At 38.4% G+C, this 17,081-nt stretch overlaps 1 protein-coding gene across 1 annotated transcript in view; it reads right to left on the bottom strand.

Moving 5' to 3' along the window:
- Positions 1-17,081, bottom strand: part of CFAP44 (cilia and flagella associated protein 44) — a 123,079-nt gene that overhangs the window by 71,939 nt on the left and 34,059 nt on the right. The window contains exons 15-17 of the mRNA XM_077771886.1: positions 16,365-16,475; positions 11,706-11,867; positions 6,041-6,277 (exon numbers count right to left, since the gene is read on the bottom strand). Coding sequence (XP_077628012.1) covers positions 6,041-6,277; positions 11,706-11,867; positions 16,365-16,475 — 510 coding nt within the window. The remainder of the gene's footprint in view (positions 1-6,040; positions 6,278-11,705; positions 11,868-16,364; positions 16,476-17,081) is intronic.

Raw genomic sequence — 17,081 nt, 5'->3', positions numbered from 1 at the left:
TCTCCATCACTGACTGTATGAAAATGATTTAGCTGTTTTCCAGAACAAAAATAAATTCCCAAGAGACAGTGGCAATATACAGATTCTCAAGCTAATGCTACAGTTTTTCACATACAAGGCCAATTATTCAATTTAAAAAAACACCACCATCACCCTAGGCATACTAGCTAAGACCAGACTTGATTGAAAATCAAAAGAACAAACAGATCAAAGAAAAAAACATGAGATATTGATACAAAATCAATCTCAAATAACCAAGATTAATATATTTAAGGAATTTGAAGGCACTATAAGAAATGTAAGAAGTCATCTGGAATTTGTAAAAAAAAAAAAAAAAGCGAGTGGAAAAAATAAAATTGTAGGACTGAAAAATAAAATGACAAATTAAAAATTCAATAGATTAGTTTGAAAGCAACTAGACACAACTAGAATTATGAAGCGGGAACAGAAATCAGATAAAGTAGTCAGACCAAAGCAAGAGAAAGAAAAGAAGGATGAAAAATACCAAAAGGGTGGTATGTGTGTAAAATATGTATGGGACACAGTGATAAGGGTTAATGTACATAGAACTGGAATCCCAGAAGAAACAAGTAATAAGATGGGCCAGAAGCAATATTGTCGTAGATAATGGCTGAGAATTTTCCAAAACTGAATAAAACTATATTGAGATTCAAGAAATGCCATGAACACAAGCAAGATACATATGAAGAAACTTCACCTTTTAGCACAAAATTTAAAAGGCAACCAGGGTAAAAGACACATCAGGTTTCAAAGAAACAACAATAAAAAGATGCAGCTGGCACGGGACATCGGGGTGGCTCAGTCAGTTAATCATCTGACTTGGGCTCAGGTCATGGTCTGGTGGTTCATGAGTTTCAGCCCCTGCATCGGGCTCTGTGCTGACAGCTCAGAGCCTGGAGCCGGCTTCAGATTCTGTGTGTGTGTCTCTCTCTCTCTCTTCCCCTCCTGGCTTGCACTCTGTCTTGCTCTCTCAAAAATGAATAAATATAAAAAAAAATTTTTTTAAGATGCAGCTGGCAGAATGGAGGACAAAACATGATTAAAAGAGATCAAAGTTTGAAAAGAAAACATCCAGCAAAAATAGGATTTTTTAAAAAGGCAAAATGAAGACACTTTAAGACCCTCCAAAAAACTCCCAAAACTGAATTTGTTACCAGCAAACCTATAGTAAACACACATATTTTTAGGCAGAATCTTCTACAACTACAATATAGAAAGGAATTAAAGTAAGAAAAAGGACAAACCAAAATGCTATCAACAACAAAAATAGTGAAATACCTTTTGGGGCTACAAATATATATATAAAGAAAACATATGGCAATGGAGACGGGGGTACATGGCTTTAAAGTACTCTATGACCTTTTTTCTCTGGAATTAGAAGAATAAACTTATGTGAAACTTCATCAAGTTAAAGGTGCATAATATAATCTTTAGGATCACCTCTAAAATGGGGAGCGGAAAGGAAGGAAAAAGAGGTTAAGGAAAAATTTTAAGTTAGGTACTAGAGCATGTTTATGTGCTCCTGATAAGAACTGAGTAAACAGAGGGAAGTGGGTAGTACAGGAGACTAGATGGTTTATTGTAGGAATAAAATATTGGAGGATGTGAGAGGGGTGGGATCGAGAGGCCTTTGGGAAAAGTGTCCTTGAACAATTGCAGACCTTTCATCAACTCTAAGAATGGGCAAAGCAGACAAGACTCGTATGGATCCCCATAGGGTGTTATATCTGTTTGAGACAAGACAGGGAAAATTTTATCTTTTTAGTGAAATGTGAGATGAGGTTCTCATTAGAAAGCGAGGGAAGGTGCAATATGTTTGAGGGGAGGAAAACCTTAAATCCATAATTCAGGAAGTGGCAAAGTGAACATGGCTGGGCAGGTGAGTACTGACTTGAGAACTGCGGTCATGACTTCAAAGAGAGATGGATTTTTCACACCCTTTGTTTAGTTGCAGGCAAATTTGGGATCAAGCAGAGCCAGGGTCACCACCTCTGTAAACTGTACCTTCATCTTGGGTGCCGATGGAACTACTTTAGTAGTTAAAAGCATGGGCTCTAGGCTTAAACTGCCTGAGTCCCGATCTTGGCTCCACCTCTAATTAGTTATATGACCTTGGATAAGTTATTTAACCTCTCCATGCCTTGGTTTCTTCTTCTGTAACATGCACATTCTAAGAACACTTATTTTATAGGGTGCTTAAGAATATTCTTAGATTGGTGCCTGCTACAGAATAGTTTTCCATATTTAACAAAAATACAAGATTCCCAGTTAAATATGAATTTCAGATAAACAGCAAATCCACATTGTTTAAGTATGTCTCATGTAATATTTATCTGGCAACCGTAAGCATAAGCACTAAATATATTTGTCAAATAATAGTTTTTGCATGTTTCAAGGACAATAGAACTCTATTACACTGTATCACAGCTCTTTCTATGCCTCTCCCCCTCATGATATAAAGAAATTTCCTGAGGGTAGGATCCTGTCTTATTTATTCCTTAACCCTAGAACCCCACACAATTGTAGTCATCAACAACTATTTCATAAACCAAAGACAGACAAGGTATAAAGCCACTAATAAATGGAGTTCTAAAGTGCTCCATCACTACTTTCTATCCTTCTTGCTGCTTGCCTCCTTAGAAGGTGCTAACAAAGATGCATTTCTAGAAAAAGCTGTATAGGGGAGAAGTTAACACTCATTACTCCTTGTAGCAACAGTCCTTGGCCAGTCAGTGTCCCAGCCTGGCCAAAGACCTGGGACAGGTTATGAATTAATGATAATCTTTCACATACAGGCATACATCAGAGATATATGGTGGTTTCAATCCCAGAACACTTCAATAAAACTAATATTGCAATAATGTGAGTCAAATGAATTTTTCTTTCCCAATGCATATAAAAATTATGTTTACACTATAGCATAGACTATTACGTGTATAATAGCATTATGTCTACAGTGTACATACCTTAAATTTAAAAATACTTTATTGCCCAAATTTCAGACCATAATCTGAGCTTTCAGCAAGTCTTAATCTTTTTGCTGGTGGGGTCCTGCCTTGATGTTGATGGCTGCTGACTGATCAAGGTGGTGGTTACTGAAGGTTGGGGTAGTTGTGCAGTTTCTTAAAATAAGACAGTGATGAAGTCTGCTGCATCAACTGATTTTTCCTTTCATGAATTTCTCTGTAGCATGCGATGCTGTTAATATTTTATTCACAGAACTTCTTTCAAAATTGGAGTCAATCCCCTCAAACCCTGCTAATTATTAACTAAGTTTATGTCATATTCTAAATATTTTTTTGCCATTTTCAACCGTCTTTATAGCATCTTCACCAGGGGTGGACTCCATCTCATTTTTTTTGCTCATCCATAAAAAGCAACTCCTTGTTTGTTAAAGTTGTATCATGAGATTGTAGCCATTCAGTCGCATCTTTAGGCTCTACTCCTAATTCTAGCTCTCTTGTTGTTTCCACCACAACCTCAGTTACTTCCTCCACTCAAGTCTTGAACCCTCAAAGTCATCCATAAGGGTTAGAATCAACTTCTTCCAAGAATTCCTGTTAATGTTGATATTTTGACCTTTTCCCATGAATCTAGAATGGTAAATCCTTTCCAGAAGATTTTCAATTGGCTTTGCTCAGATCCAGCTATAGCCTTACAAAATGTATTTCATAAATAATAAGACTTGAAAGTCTGAATTACTCCTTGATCCACAGGCTACAAAATGGATGTTGTGCTTGCGTTAATCTCATCATAGGTCTCCATCAGGGATCATGGGTAACTGGCTATGTTGTCAATGAGCAATAATATTTTAAAAGGAATATTTTTTTTTCTGAACAGGTCTCCCAGCTTTATTGTTCCATTTATAGAGCACAGGCAGTAGAGATTTAGCACAATTCTTAAGGGCCCTAGGATATTCAGAATGGAAAATGAGCACTGATTTCAAATTTAACTCACCAGCTGCATTAGCCCCTAACAAGAGTCAACCTATTCTTTGAAGCCAGGAATTGACTTTTCCTCTATGAAAGTCCTAGATGACATCATCCAGTAGAAAGTTGTTTCGTCTACATTGAAAATCTACTGTGGGGCACCTAAGTGGGTGAGCATCTGACTTCGGCTCAGGTCATGATCACATGGTTCATCAGTTTGAGACTGGCGTCTGGCTCTGTGCTGACAGCTCAGAGCCTGGAACCTGCTTCAGATTCTGTGTCTCCCTCTCTCTCTGCCCCTCCCCCATTCACACTCTGTCTCTCTCTAAAAAATAAATAAACATTAAAAATTTTTTTAAAGAAAATCTATTGTTTAGCGTAGCCACCTTCATGACTGAGCTGAGCTGGATCTTCTGGAAAACTTGCTGCAGCTTCTCCATCAGCACTTGCTGCTGTACCTTGTACTTCTGTGTTATGAAGATTATGGAGATACTTTCTTTCCTTCTTTTCTTAAACTTCGTGAACCAACCTCTGCTAACTTCAAACTTTTCTTCTGAAACCTCCTCACCTCCTCAGCCTTCACAGAATTGGAGAAACTTAGGGCCTTGCTCTGCATTAGGCTTTGGCTTAAGGGAATGTTGTAGCTGGTTTTATGTTCCATCCAGGCCACTGAAAATTTCTCTGTATCAGCAATAAAGCTATTTGGCTTTCTCGGTATTTGTGCGTTCACTGGAATAGCACTTTTAATTTCTTTCAAGAACTCCTTTGGAGGGCATCTGGCTAGCTAGAAGATAGAGCATGTGACTCTTGATCTCAGGGTAATGAGTAGGAACCCCATGTTGGGCGTGGAGCCTATTCAAACAACAACAACAACAACACACCTTTCCCTCTGCATTCACATCTTGGCCTACTATTTGACACAAGAGACCTAGCTTTTGGCCTATCTTAACTTTTGACATGTGTTCCTCATTAAGCTTAATCATTTCTAGCTTCTGATTTAAAGTGAGAAACACATGAACAATTAGAAGCCATTGTAGGGTTATTAACTGGCCTAATTTATATATTGTTGTATTTCAGGGAAGGGCGAAGGAGATGGAAAAAGATGAGGGAGTAGCAACTGGTTAGTGGAGCAGTCAAAACACAAACATTATCTATCATTAAGTTTGCGGTCTTCTGTGGGTGTGATTCATGGCTCCCCAAAATAATGATAATGGTAATAGAGATTAATGATCATACATCACCATAACAAAATAATAATAATCAGAAAATTTGAAATATTGGAAGAATTACCAAAATGTGACACATAGACATGAAGTGAGCCAATGTTTTTGGAAAAATGATGCCAATTAGCTTGCTCGACACAGGATGGCCACAAACCTTCAATTTGTGACAATCACAATATCTGCAAAGTGTAATAAGATAATGTCAATTACTAGCTTTTTTGTTAATGGAGCTGAAGTTTGTGACAAATTTATAATGGAGGAAATCTTATTTTGCAGCCAATCAATATTTTATGATAGGAGTAGAAAAAATATTATTAGAGAATGAAATTATCACAACTTTCTGACAGTCCTTGGTCTTTGACTCACTGATATCTATTTTTCTCTTCTTCTATATTAGTCAAGTCCCAATTTTGTTCAGGGTGACAATGTGACCATGTAAAAATAGTCATCTTCCCAGACACCCACATGGCCACACAGCATAGTTGCAGATAACAAAATGCAAGCCAAACACTGCAGGATAATGTGACCATTATCTTCAAAAAAGTCAATTAGTTTCAAATTAAAAAAAACAACAACAGTAGAACCAGCCGGAAGACCTTTAGCCCTTTGCCCTTCCTTCTACCTTTAATTCTTCTCCCCTCTGACCTCCTGAAATATGTATGATTATAGATAACAGATATAATAAGTAGACATGAAAGATATTAAGATGACATTAAAAATATAACTCACGTTCATTCATCAAAATTCACACCTTACTCAATAGTAGTTAATAAATGGTCTCACCATAAGAGTCAGAAAGTAAGAATGTGCTGGAAATTCATGATCAGAAATGATTCAATCAAAATTATGTGTTACATTGTTACTCACCAAAGAAACCCAGAACTTCCCCGGCTCAGAGTAAAATCCACAGAGGATGTGACAGGGGGTTGATGGAACAAAGATTTCAGGTAATGGCTCCTCTTCCTCTTCCTCCTCTTCCTCCTCTGCCTGGAATTCCTTCTCTCCATCTTCTTTCATCTCTGCTGCTAGCCTCTTCCTCCTTTCTTCCTTCTCCTTTTCCTTCAACTCTTTTTGTTTCTTCCTCTTTTCTACTTCTATTAATCTCTTTTGCAAGAGACATTAAGAAGACAGAAAAACAACTGTATATCATTCGTTTACAGTAATGGGATGACAAAGAAAGTGGAAGGGAAAACTCACAGCTCTGATGTAACGAATGATGTCATTTAAAAATATCAATTTGGGGGTATATTTTATCCTTAAACCTTTTGAATCATTTCTGTATTACCTGCTTCAATCCTAGTTTTATAGAAATTATTTTCTCATGTTTTTTTCCTAATAGAGAAGCTAAATACAGTTTTTCACAGAGTCTATCATCATCAACCCATGAATTAAGTACCAAAATAGCCACTGAGGAAAGTCATTCTATTTTAGCAGATACGAAAATACTAATAGCAGGGAGGCAAGATGGCAGAAAAGTAGGGAGCAGCGTACATTTCGCCTGCACCCATCTCTCAAACAGAGAAGGCCAAGGCCCGAAGTCATAGGACACTGAGCCACAAGAGTTTGGGAAGAAAGAGACAGAGTGCACTGGGAAGGAAACCTCATAAGTGCGTGAGTGCGAACTGGGGAAGATACAAGCGGGACGGGACCCAGAGACACGGAGGGAGGGGAGGGAACCCGGCTTGCGTGCAGCTGCGGTGAGTGATAAACCGGCGAGCGGCGGTGAGCTGCCGCGAGTCCAGGGGAAAGGAAAGAAAAGCTGAGATTGCTCATAGAACCGTCCCTGGAGAAGAGAAAATCCTCGGCTTGGAAAGACAGTGTTTTTTAGCTCTGGCTGGGGTGCTGACTTTGAACTAGGTGCCCTGGTCCCAGGAGGCGCCAGGAAAAACTGAACTGCCCTGCGCCCGGCACCATCCATGGCAGCGGCGGCCCAGTGAACCGGCAGCAATGCCTGCGGATGCGGTACCGGCACGGGGTGAAGTGGCAGCTCTGTAGTAGAGGCTAAAATCTGGGATTGTGATGCCTCCCATTTTGGTTTTCTTCTTCAATATTACTTTGGCTATTCAGGGTCTTTTGTGGTTCCATACAAATTTTAGGATAGTTCATTCTAGTTTTGAGAAGAATGCTGGTGCGNTCCAAAGAGGACATCCAGATGGCCAACAGACACATGAAACGATGCTCAGCATCCCTCTTCATCAGGGAAATACAAATCAAAACCACACTGAGATACCACCTCACGCCAGTCAGAGTGGCTAAAATGAACAAATCAGGAGACTCTAGGTGCTGATGAGGATGTGGAGAAACAGGCACCTTCCTACACTGTTGGTGGGAATGTAAGCTGGTGCAACCCCTCTGGAAACAGTATTAAGGTGCCTCAAAAAATTAACAATAGAACTCCCCCATGACCCAGTAGTAGCACTGCTAGGAATTTACCCAAGGGATACAGGAGTGTGGATGCATAGGGGCACATGTACCCCAATGTTCATAGAAGCACTCTCAACAATAGCCAAAACATGGAAAGAACCTAAGTGTCCATCAACTGATGAGTGGATCAAGAAGATGTGGTATATTTATACAATGGAATACTACATGGCAATGAGAAAGAATGAAATCTGGCCATTTGTAACAACATGGATGGAACTAGAGGGTGTTATGCTGAGTGAAATAAGTCAGGCAGAGAAGGACAGATACCATATGCTTGCACATATAGGTGGATTCGGAGGAAGCTAACAGAGGACCATGCAAGAGAAGAAGGGGAAAAATAGTTGGGGAGAGGGAGGGAGGCAAACCATGAGAGATTCTTGAATGCTGAGAACAAACTGAGGGCTAATGGGGGTGAGGGATAGGGGAAGGGGGGTGAATGGCATGGGGGAGGGCACTTGTTGGGATGAGCACTGGGTGTTATATGGAAACCAACTTGACAATAAACTATTAAAAAAACAGGGGGGAGCCTGCCTCAGTCTGTTGTGTCCGACTTTGGCTCAGGTCATGATCTCGTGGTTCAGGAGTTCAAGCCCAACATTGGGCTCTATGCTGACAGCTCAGAGCTTGAAACCTGCTTCAGATTCTGTCTCCCTTTCTCTCTGCTCCCATTCATGCTCGCTCCCTCTCTCTCAAAAATAAAACAAACATTAAAAAAAAAAGTAAAAGAAGAAGAAGAAAACTATAGGGCAATACCCCTGATGAACATAGATGTAAAAAGCCTCAACAAGATATTAGCAAAACACATTCAACAATACATTAAAGGGATCGTTCACCACAATCAAGTAGGAGTTATCCTCAAGATGCAAGGATGGTTCAATATTTACAAATCAATCAACATGATATACGTTAACAAAAGATAAAAATCATATAATCATTTCAATAGATGCAGAAAAAGCATTTGACGAAATTCAACATCTGTTCATGATAAGAACTCTCCAACAATGTAGGTTTAGAGACAATATACCTCAATACAATAAAGGCTATATATGAGAAACCCATGGTAACATCATACCCAATGGTGAAACAGAGTTTTACCTCTAAGATCAGAAACAAGATGAGGATGTTCACTGTTGCCATTTTTATTCAACATAGTACTGAAAGTTCTAGTCACCTCAGACAATAAATTAAAGAGGTCCACACTGATAAGGAAGAAGTTAAATTGTCAGTATTTGCAGATGACATGATACTATACAGAGAAAACCCTAAAGACTTCATGAAAAAACTATTAGAAATAATAAATTGAGTCAAGTTTCAGGATACAAAATTAATAGCCAGAAATTCGTTGTGTACGTAAGAATAAAATAGCAGAAAGAGAAATTAAGAAAACAATTTTATTTATAATTGCACCAAATAAAATACCTAGGAACACAACTTCATGAAGGAGGTAAAAGACCTGTATTCTGACTATAAAACATTGATTTTAAAAAATGAGATACAATACAAACAAATGGAAAGGTATTCCATGCTCAGATTGAAAGAATTAATATTGTTAAAATTTCCATTATACCCAGAGCAATCTACAGATTCAACACAACCCCTATCAAAATGCCAATGGTAATTTTCATGGAACTAGAATAAATAATATTAAGTTTTGTATAGAACCAGAGAAGACCCCAGGTAGACAAAGCAATCTTGAGAAAGATGAACGAAGTTGAAAGTATCACAATCCCAGATTTCATGTTATATTACAACTGTGGTAATCAAAACAGAATATTATTGGAACAAAAATAGACATATAGATCAATGTAACAGAACAGAGAGCCCAGAAATAAGCCCACAGTTATATGCTCATCTAGTTATATGCTCATCATGGTTTGTGGCAAAGAGCCAAGCATATATAGTGGGGAAAGGACAGTCTCTTCAACAAATGGTTCTGGAAAAGCTGGACAGCTGCATACAAAAAAATGAAACTGGGCCACTTTCTTATACCATATACAAAAACAAATTAAAAATGGATTAGAGACTTAATTATGAAACCTAATACCATAAACATCCTAGAAGAAAACAGAGGCAATAATGTCTCTGACACTGGCTACAGCAACATTTTTCTAGATATGTCAAGGGAAGTCAAGCGTATCTAGAAAGTTGAAGTAAAAGCAAAAATAAACTTTGGGACTACATCAAAATAAAAAGCCTTTGCATAGCAAAGGAAACCATCAATAAAACAAAAAGGCAACCTAGTGAATGGGAGACAATATCTGCAAATGATACATCTGGTAAGGGGTTAACAACCAAAATATATAAGAAATTTATACACTCCAACACCAAGAAAAAACTCAAACAATCCAATTAAAAATTGGGCAGAGGACCTGAATAGACATTTTTCCAAAGACAACATCTAGAGGGCCAACAGACACACAAATGATGCCCAACATCACTCATCATCAGTGAGATGCAAATCAAAACCACAACGAAGGGCACCTGGGTGGCTCAGTTGGTTATATGTTCGACTTTGGCTCAGGTCATGATCTCATGGTTTGTGGGTTTGAGCCCCACATTGGGCTCTGTGCTGACAGCTTGGAGCCTGGAGACTGCTTCAGATTTCATATCTCCTCTCTCCCCCCCTCCCTGCTCGTGTCTGTCTCTTTCTCTCTCTCACCTTTGCTCACTCTCTGTCACGTGTGTGGGCTCACTCTCGCTCACTCTCTCTCAAAAATAAATAAATATTTAAAAAATTACAAACCAGAATGAGAGGTCACTTTACAGCTGTCAAAATGGCTAGAATAAAGAAGTCAGAAAATAATAAGTGTTGGCAAGGATATGAAGAGAGAGGAATCTTCATGCACTGTTGGTGGGAATGTAAGTTGGTGCAACCACTGCAAAAAATGAGACACAGCTTCCTTAAAAAATTAAAAATGAAAATATCATATCATCTAGTTGTTCCTCCTGGGTATTTACCCAAAGAAAACAAAAACACTAATTCAAAATTGTATAAGCCCCCTAGTTTTATTGCAGCATTATTTACAACAGCCATGATATGGAATCAACCCAAACGTCCATTAATAGAGGAATGGATAAAGAGAAGGTGGTATAGACATATAATGGAATATCACTCAGCCATTTAAAAGGAGTAGGTCTTGCCATTTGGACAGCATGGATGGACCTAGACAGTGTAATGCTAAGTGAAATACATCAGAGAAGGACAATTACCGTATTATTTCACTTATACGTGAAATCTAAAAAATAGAACAAACAAAAAGCAGAATTGGACCTATAAATACAGAGAACAAACTAATAGTTGCCAGATGAGAAGGGGCAAAATGGGTGAAGGAGAGTGGGAGGCTTCCAGTTATGGAATAAATAAGTCATGGGGACGAAATGTACAGCACAGGGAATATAGTCAATGGTGTTGCAATACCGATGGTGACAGATGGTAGCCACACTTGTGGTGAGCAGAGCATACATAATGTATAGATTTGCTAAATCACTATGTTGTACGCCTGAAACTAATGCAACATAGGTCAACTATACTCAAATACCAATTTCTTCAGAGAAGAGGGGGGGAAAAAACCACGCTCACAATGGATCTCAATGGTCTAGAATTGCACTGAAACATCTTGGCTGGTATTTAAAGAGCTCATGTGCAGGTCACAGACTCCTGCCACATCCCTCCCACATGTTGCATCTCTCTGTTGCAATCCCATTCTTCATTTTCTGAACGCACCAGAAATTCTTGTAACTCTGCCTTCCCTCGGGATGTTATTCCAGTTCTTACTGCCTTCCTCTCCCTTTTCATCCTCTCAAAATTCTTCGTATTTTCTAAGTGGCTAAATGTCACCTGCCTCTAGTCATCTTTGATCTCCTCTTACCCTTCCATTAAAATCATATATTTGTTTCACTGCACACCCCTAAAATTGTTTTCTCCGCACTGTGATTTTGACGTCTGTTCGCTTTGCCTTCTAACACAGTCAGCTCTTTCCTACTGGCTTACAGGCCCTCTAAAGTCTGGGTTAGTGTGCTTCTTTGCACTTCACCAGTACTTTTCAAGGATATTTTGTATTCTAAGACCAAACGTATTAGAAGATAATGCTTCAAGAATATTACATACCAGAATCTTAGATTTGACACTTGAGAAATGAAAACATTTTATGCGCATGTCTTTGATTTCATAGGAAACTACATCACGATCTTCCTCTTCCTCCTTTATTGTTGGAAATGGAGTTTCAAGAATATACCCATTCTCACAGAAAATCAGTAAAGTGCTTTCAGGCTAAAAAAGAAAGATTAAATAGATCATTTACGTTTAGGCAAACTCTACAAGCATAGTTCAGGGGCACCTGGGTGGCTCAGTCGGTTGAGCGTCCGACTTTGGCTCAGGTCATGATCTCACGGTTCGTGGGTTCGAGTCCCGTGTCGGCTCTGTACTGACAGCTAGCTCAGAGCCTGGAGCCTGCTTCAGATCCTGTAACTCCCTCTTTCTCTGACCCTCCCCTGTTCTCTCTCTCTCCCTCTCTCTCAGAAATAAATTTTTAAATTTTTTTAAATTAAAAAAAAAGCATAGTTCAAAAAGATTATAAACGAGGAAATATATCATTGCTATATATGCTGTACAGTTTTGAAAGATACTTAATTCCTCACTGCAGTAACAAATCATTTTATTAATCACTGTATACAATCCTTAATATCTATTATACTACTATTAATAACTGTTAAAATTAGATTTAGATTTGTTTCCCTTATAGATGCCATAACATATTTTCTGAGCCAAAAATGCAGTTGCAAAATATGTTTGCCCAAATTGCATAATATTGAAATTAGGAGTATCAAGTGAAATCTGTAGTGTGTGGATGGACCATACAGTCTCAGCCTCCTTTGATGGATCATCCCCTATCGGCCCAAGTTCATTAATTGCGGACATTCCCAAGGCTTTTGTCCTCTTCCCTCTTCTCCTCTCACTCCATAAACATTCCCTGGGAGATCATATCGCCAACCGGAAGCTTCATTACCATTCATGCACAATTAAATTCCAAGTTAATCTATCTCTCTAGGCCAGACCACTCTCTTGAGTTCCAAAGTCACATATTTAACCATGTATGGGAAATCTTCATCTTTTTTTTTTAATGCCTATTAATTGTTGAGAGAGAGGGAGACAGTGTGAGTGAGGGAAGGACAGAAGGGGGGGAAGGCAGAGGCACATCTTGATATTCCATAGACACATTATTCAAAATGTTTATTCATTGCGTCATTCTATAATTATTTGTTATGTATAGACTATGTATCTGGCATTTTGTAGTGTGCTAGGGGTAAAATTGTAAGAAAAATAAAAATACAGTGTCTGGCACTATGGAGCTTACCCCCAACAAGTGAGCCTGTCATTTAACAAAGCCTATAAATAAATGTAAATTATAACTGCAATAAGTATTGCAGAAGTGCCACCAGAGCAAAGGAGGCTGTGCAAGGCTTCCCAAGAAGGTGGTATCTAAGCTTCAAGGTGAAGGAGAAGACAATTACAAAGTATGGGAAGGTTGGAGGGTATGCTATACAAAGGATACACCATGTGCAAATATCCTGTGGCACATTTGGGCTTTTAAGGAATTTAAAAATTCCTTAAAAATCTCACTCAGGAACTGGGTGAGAGATTGAAAAGGAATGATAAGATGTAGAAGAGGGAACTAGGAGAGCATAATGTCACAAAAGCCAAAGGGAAGTGGCGTTTCAAAAAGAACGTCAGGGTCAACAGGTTCAAATGAGGCTAAGAGGCCAAGAAAGATAAGAACAGAAAATGTTAAATGGATGTCAGTGGTGTCTTCACAGCAGCTGATCTGGTAGAATGAGGAGAGTAGACATTAGCAAGAGTCAATAGGAATAATCAATCTTCTTAGAAAAGTCAGGAAAAGAAAGAGGAGGCAGCAGCTAGAGAACAGAAGGTCAAGGAATTTTTTTTCCCATGAAGATACTTGGCTATATTTAAATGCTGACGGGAATGATCCAGTGAAACAGGTGAGGCTAAATTTATATGACAGAAAAGAGAAAATAGTATGAAATCCTGAAAAAGGTGGGAGAGAGTACAATCCAAAGGACAGGAGGCAGAATTGGCCCTATGTGGGAAGGAAGAGGCCACCTCTACTATAAAAAAGGGAAGAGGGCAGCTGGATGCAGAGGTAACAAGAATTGACGTTGGATAGCGGGAAGGTGAGGGATTCCTCTGCAACTTTTCCTCCTCAGGACAAATTGCCAACAGTTTGCATGAGACCTAGAAGCCAAACAAGAGGCAGTGGCCTAGAGCTGCAGGCATTCTCTTAGAGATGAAGAGACAAAGTCTGATGTTCAAAGCTACACAAACAAATCAGGACTTGAGAGGACATGATCCCAGAGAAACGGGAAATGCAGGAAAGTGAGCCTGACATTCTGCTGGGCCTTTGCCTTAAAGCATTTACACAACTCTAAACTTCATGGGAACAGGGTTTGTTCATTTGCTCCAAATGGTCCATTACTTTTCACTTCACTTTCATTTATTTGATGCTGTTTACTTTTATGTAAAGTATGATGTTCACATCTAGGATATCAAAGAGGAGGCAGGGATGTTTAGGATGCATAATCAGAGAAGCTTAGTGAACCCCTGAAGGACAGGGTGGTTAGATGTAAGGAAGAGATTGGAAAGGCTCTCAAGATTTTCTGGTTTCAGCCACGGGGAGGACAGTGGCCCCAGAATAATGCAGGCAAAAGAACATGTCTTAGAGAAACTAATGAGTTTCATTTAGACACTTCAAAATTACCCCCAGAAATTCAAAAGATCACCAAATTCTGTTGGTTCTACCTCCTACATAGCTCTTGTCTACATAGTCTTCAAGCCCTGGTCACATGTTCTCTAGAACACAGCTGCCCAATAGACTCATCTGCCTCTCAGCTGCCCAGAGTGATCATGGTAGTGACTATGGCAGGCAGAATGACTCTGTATGCACATGTCTCCTTATTGGAAACACAAATTATAAATAATGGGCAGAAGTTTAATGCATTCAGGAAGAAAGGTCCGACCATTGAGAGCTAATGGAAGCTAACACCTATGGCTTTTTAGACAACTATAGTATGCAGTACCTCAGCTACATATGGTAATTTACCTTTTCCCCTCATCTCTATTGAAGTATAACATTGTTTAAGGTACTGTGTGATGGTTTGATATATGTGTATACTGTGAAATGAGGGTAATTTACTTTGACATTAGTAATTCCCAGATAATATTGGAAATACAGGCACTAATTGGCAGCACTGCCTGAAATAACTTCTGAATTATGTTGGGGGATTTCGTCTCATGCCTATTTAAAAAAAATTTTTAGCTTCTTATTTTGAAATAATTATTGATCCACAAGAGGTTGCAAAGATAGTACAGGGAGGAATCATGTACCTTTCACTCATCACCTTTCAATCATGTACCAGTTTTTCCCATTGGTTACCTCTTATGCAACAATATGGAAACCAGGAAATTGACATTAATATATAGTTCTATGTCATTTTATCATGTGTACATTCATGTAACCATTCACCACAATCAAGATTCAAAAATATACCATCATCATAAAGATCTTCCTCAAGAGGTCCCTCTGTAGTCATACCCACCCCCTTCCCACCCATCATTCCTAACTTTTTTGGACTTTTGGCTTTGAATCTAGGGAAATGATTAAAGCATGTACATATCACATACTGTGTTCATGCTTTAGCACAGAGCTCCCTTTGCAGCTTTCATTTCCTTCACCTAAACCATCTGTACTCACCTTCTTTCCAACTACCCACATCCTACCAATTCCTCAAGATGAAGGTAAAATAGTACAAAATAACAACTTATGTTAACTTATCCCCTTCTTGATATTTCCCTGCTTATACTCACAGCACATATCGTCTATACCACTGATATTTTAGTCACCAATTCCCTGTGAAGCCTTGTATTGTTCTGTGATAGTTACTTAAATAGGTGTATTTTTTTCTCTTTCAGAAGAGATTTTTATATACTGCTTATTGAATACATCAGTGACTAGCAAAGATGAAAACAATGAGTATGTTAATTTGAAAAAAGTTTTTTCTAGATACTACTATATTGTTATAGCCCTTTTCTTTAGAAGAGTTTAAAGTAGGTTACACATGTCACTTAAATAATCCTGACAACACTTCCATTAATCTCATCACTATTATTATCCTAGAACCCAGTACAGCACCTGGTTTAGACATTCAATCAATATTCAGATGACTGAGTTATCCTATGCTTCAACTTAGGGAAATTGGAGGCATTAAATATGCTGAGTAGTCAATACCTAATCACCAGCTGATGTCAGGAAAGAGTCAATGGAAGAGTAGAAGAGAAAATGGAGGTGGAAAGGGGGTTAGAAGAGAAGCAAAGAGATAAAGATGAGGGCAAGTACATCCAGACCTTAGAACTAAACTTCTGAATGTCAAAAGGACTGATATATCTAAGTCAACACATTACAACATGTATAGCTCAATAAAGTCACCATTGTTACTAAAGCAAAGCCTGATATAACCCAATGTTCTGAGAGGGGATCATGACCAACTAATTAGAGCATGGAAGAGAGAAGAGATAGTGAGTGAGTAGGACACGGGGCTCCTCAGTGATACTCTACTAGCCAAGCTATAGTGGCCCCTCACTGCAGGACCTAGGAGTGGGACTAATCATTCCACCTGCTATTCTCTATCTTCCAGATAACTTCATTATGCAGGAATTTAGATTTAAGCATGAAGACAAATAATAATTACTCACATGGGAAACTGAAGACCATACTAACTGGCAAACAGGTCCAGGGGTAGTAATATAACCAATTGGCTTATAATCCTTTTCTACCTCAAAGAAGAAGACAGTTTGATCTTTACTCTAAGAGAAAGAGAAATACCCATCAAATATGTATTCTTTTTGAAATCTATTCCACAGAGTATAGAGTAGCAGTTAATAGTTACAGTATACCCAATGTATATTTATGCCTATACTAATCATATATCCCAGGTTATTCTGGAAATTTTCTTATTTCATGTATTTGCTTCATTTCCCTCACAAGAACATTTGACAAGCCAGCGTTACAATATCTTACTGAAAAAAATCATCACCACACCTGTACATAGATTAACTCAAAAAAGTTCCACAAAGCACATGCTCCCCAATTAATGCATGAAAATTTTACACATTCTCTTCACTTATGGCAATTTATATAAGAACATACTTATATGACAAAATATTGATTATGCAGAAAACACTGATCATAATTCCTCATTGAAATTTTCCATTAATTTAAAATAAGCATTAGAACTTAATTTGTAAGAAATATTTGAAATGCCATGCACTGACTACACTGAAAGAATATGAACACAAAGAAAGCAAACTCTGGGTTTTTCTCAGACGTGCACATCAGGAAAAAAACAAGTGTACCTCAGCAAATAAGTTTTATCAAGTAGGAAGGCTAATTTAAAGACAAGTTAAACCATG

The sequence above is a fragment of the Crocuta crocuta genome, unplaced genomic scaffold, assembly GCF_008692635.1.
Source record: "Crocuta crocuta isolate KB4526 unplaced genomic scaffold, BGI_CrCroc_1.0 scaffold56, whole genome shotgun sequence".
Taxonomy (NCBI): domain Eukaryota; kingdom Metazoa; phylum Chordata; class Mammalia; order Carnivora; family Hyaenidae; genus Crocuta; species Crocuta crocuta.
This window is presented reverse-complemented; position numbering and strand designations above follow the sequence as displayed.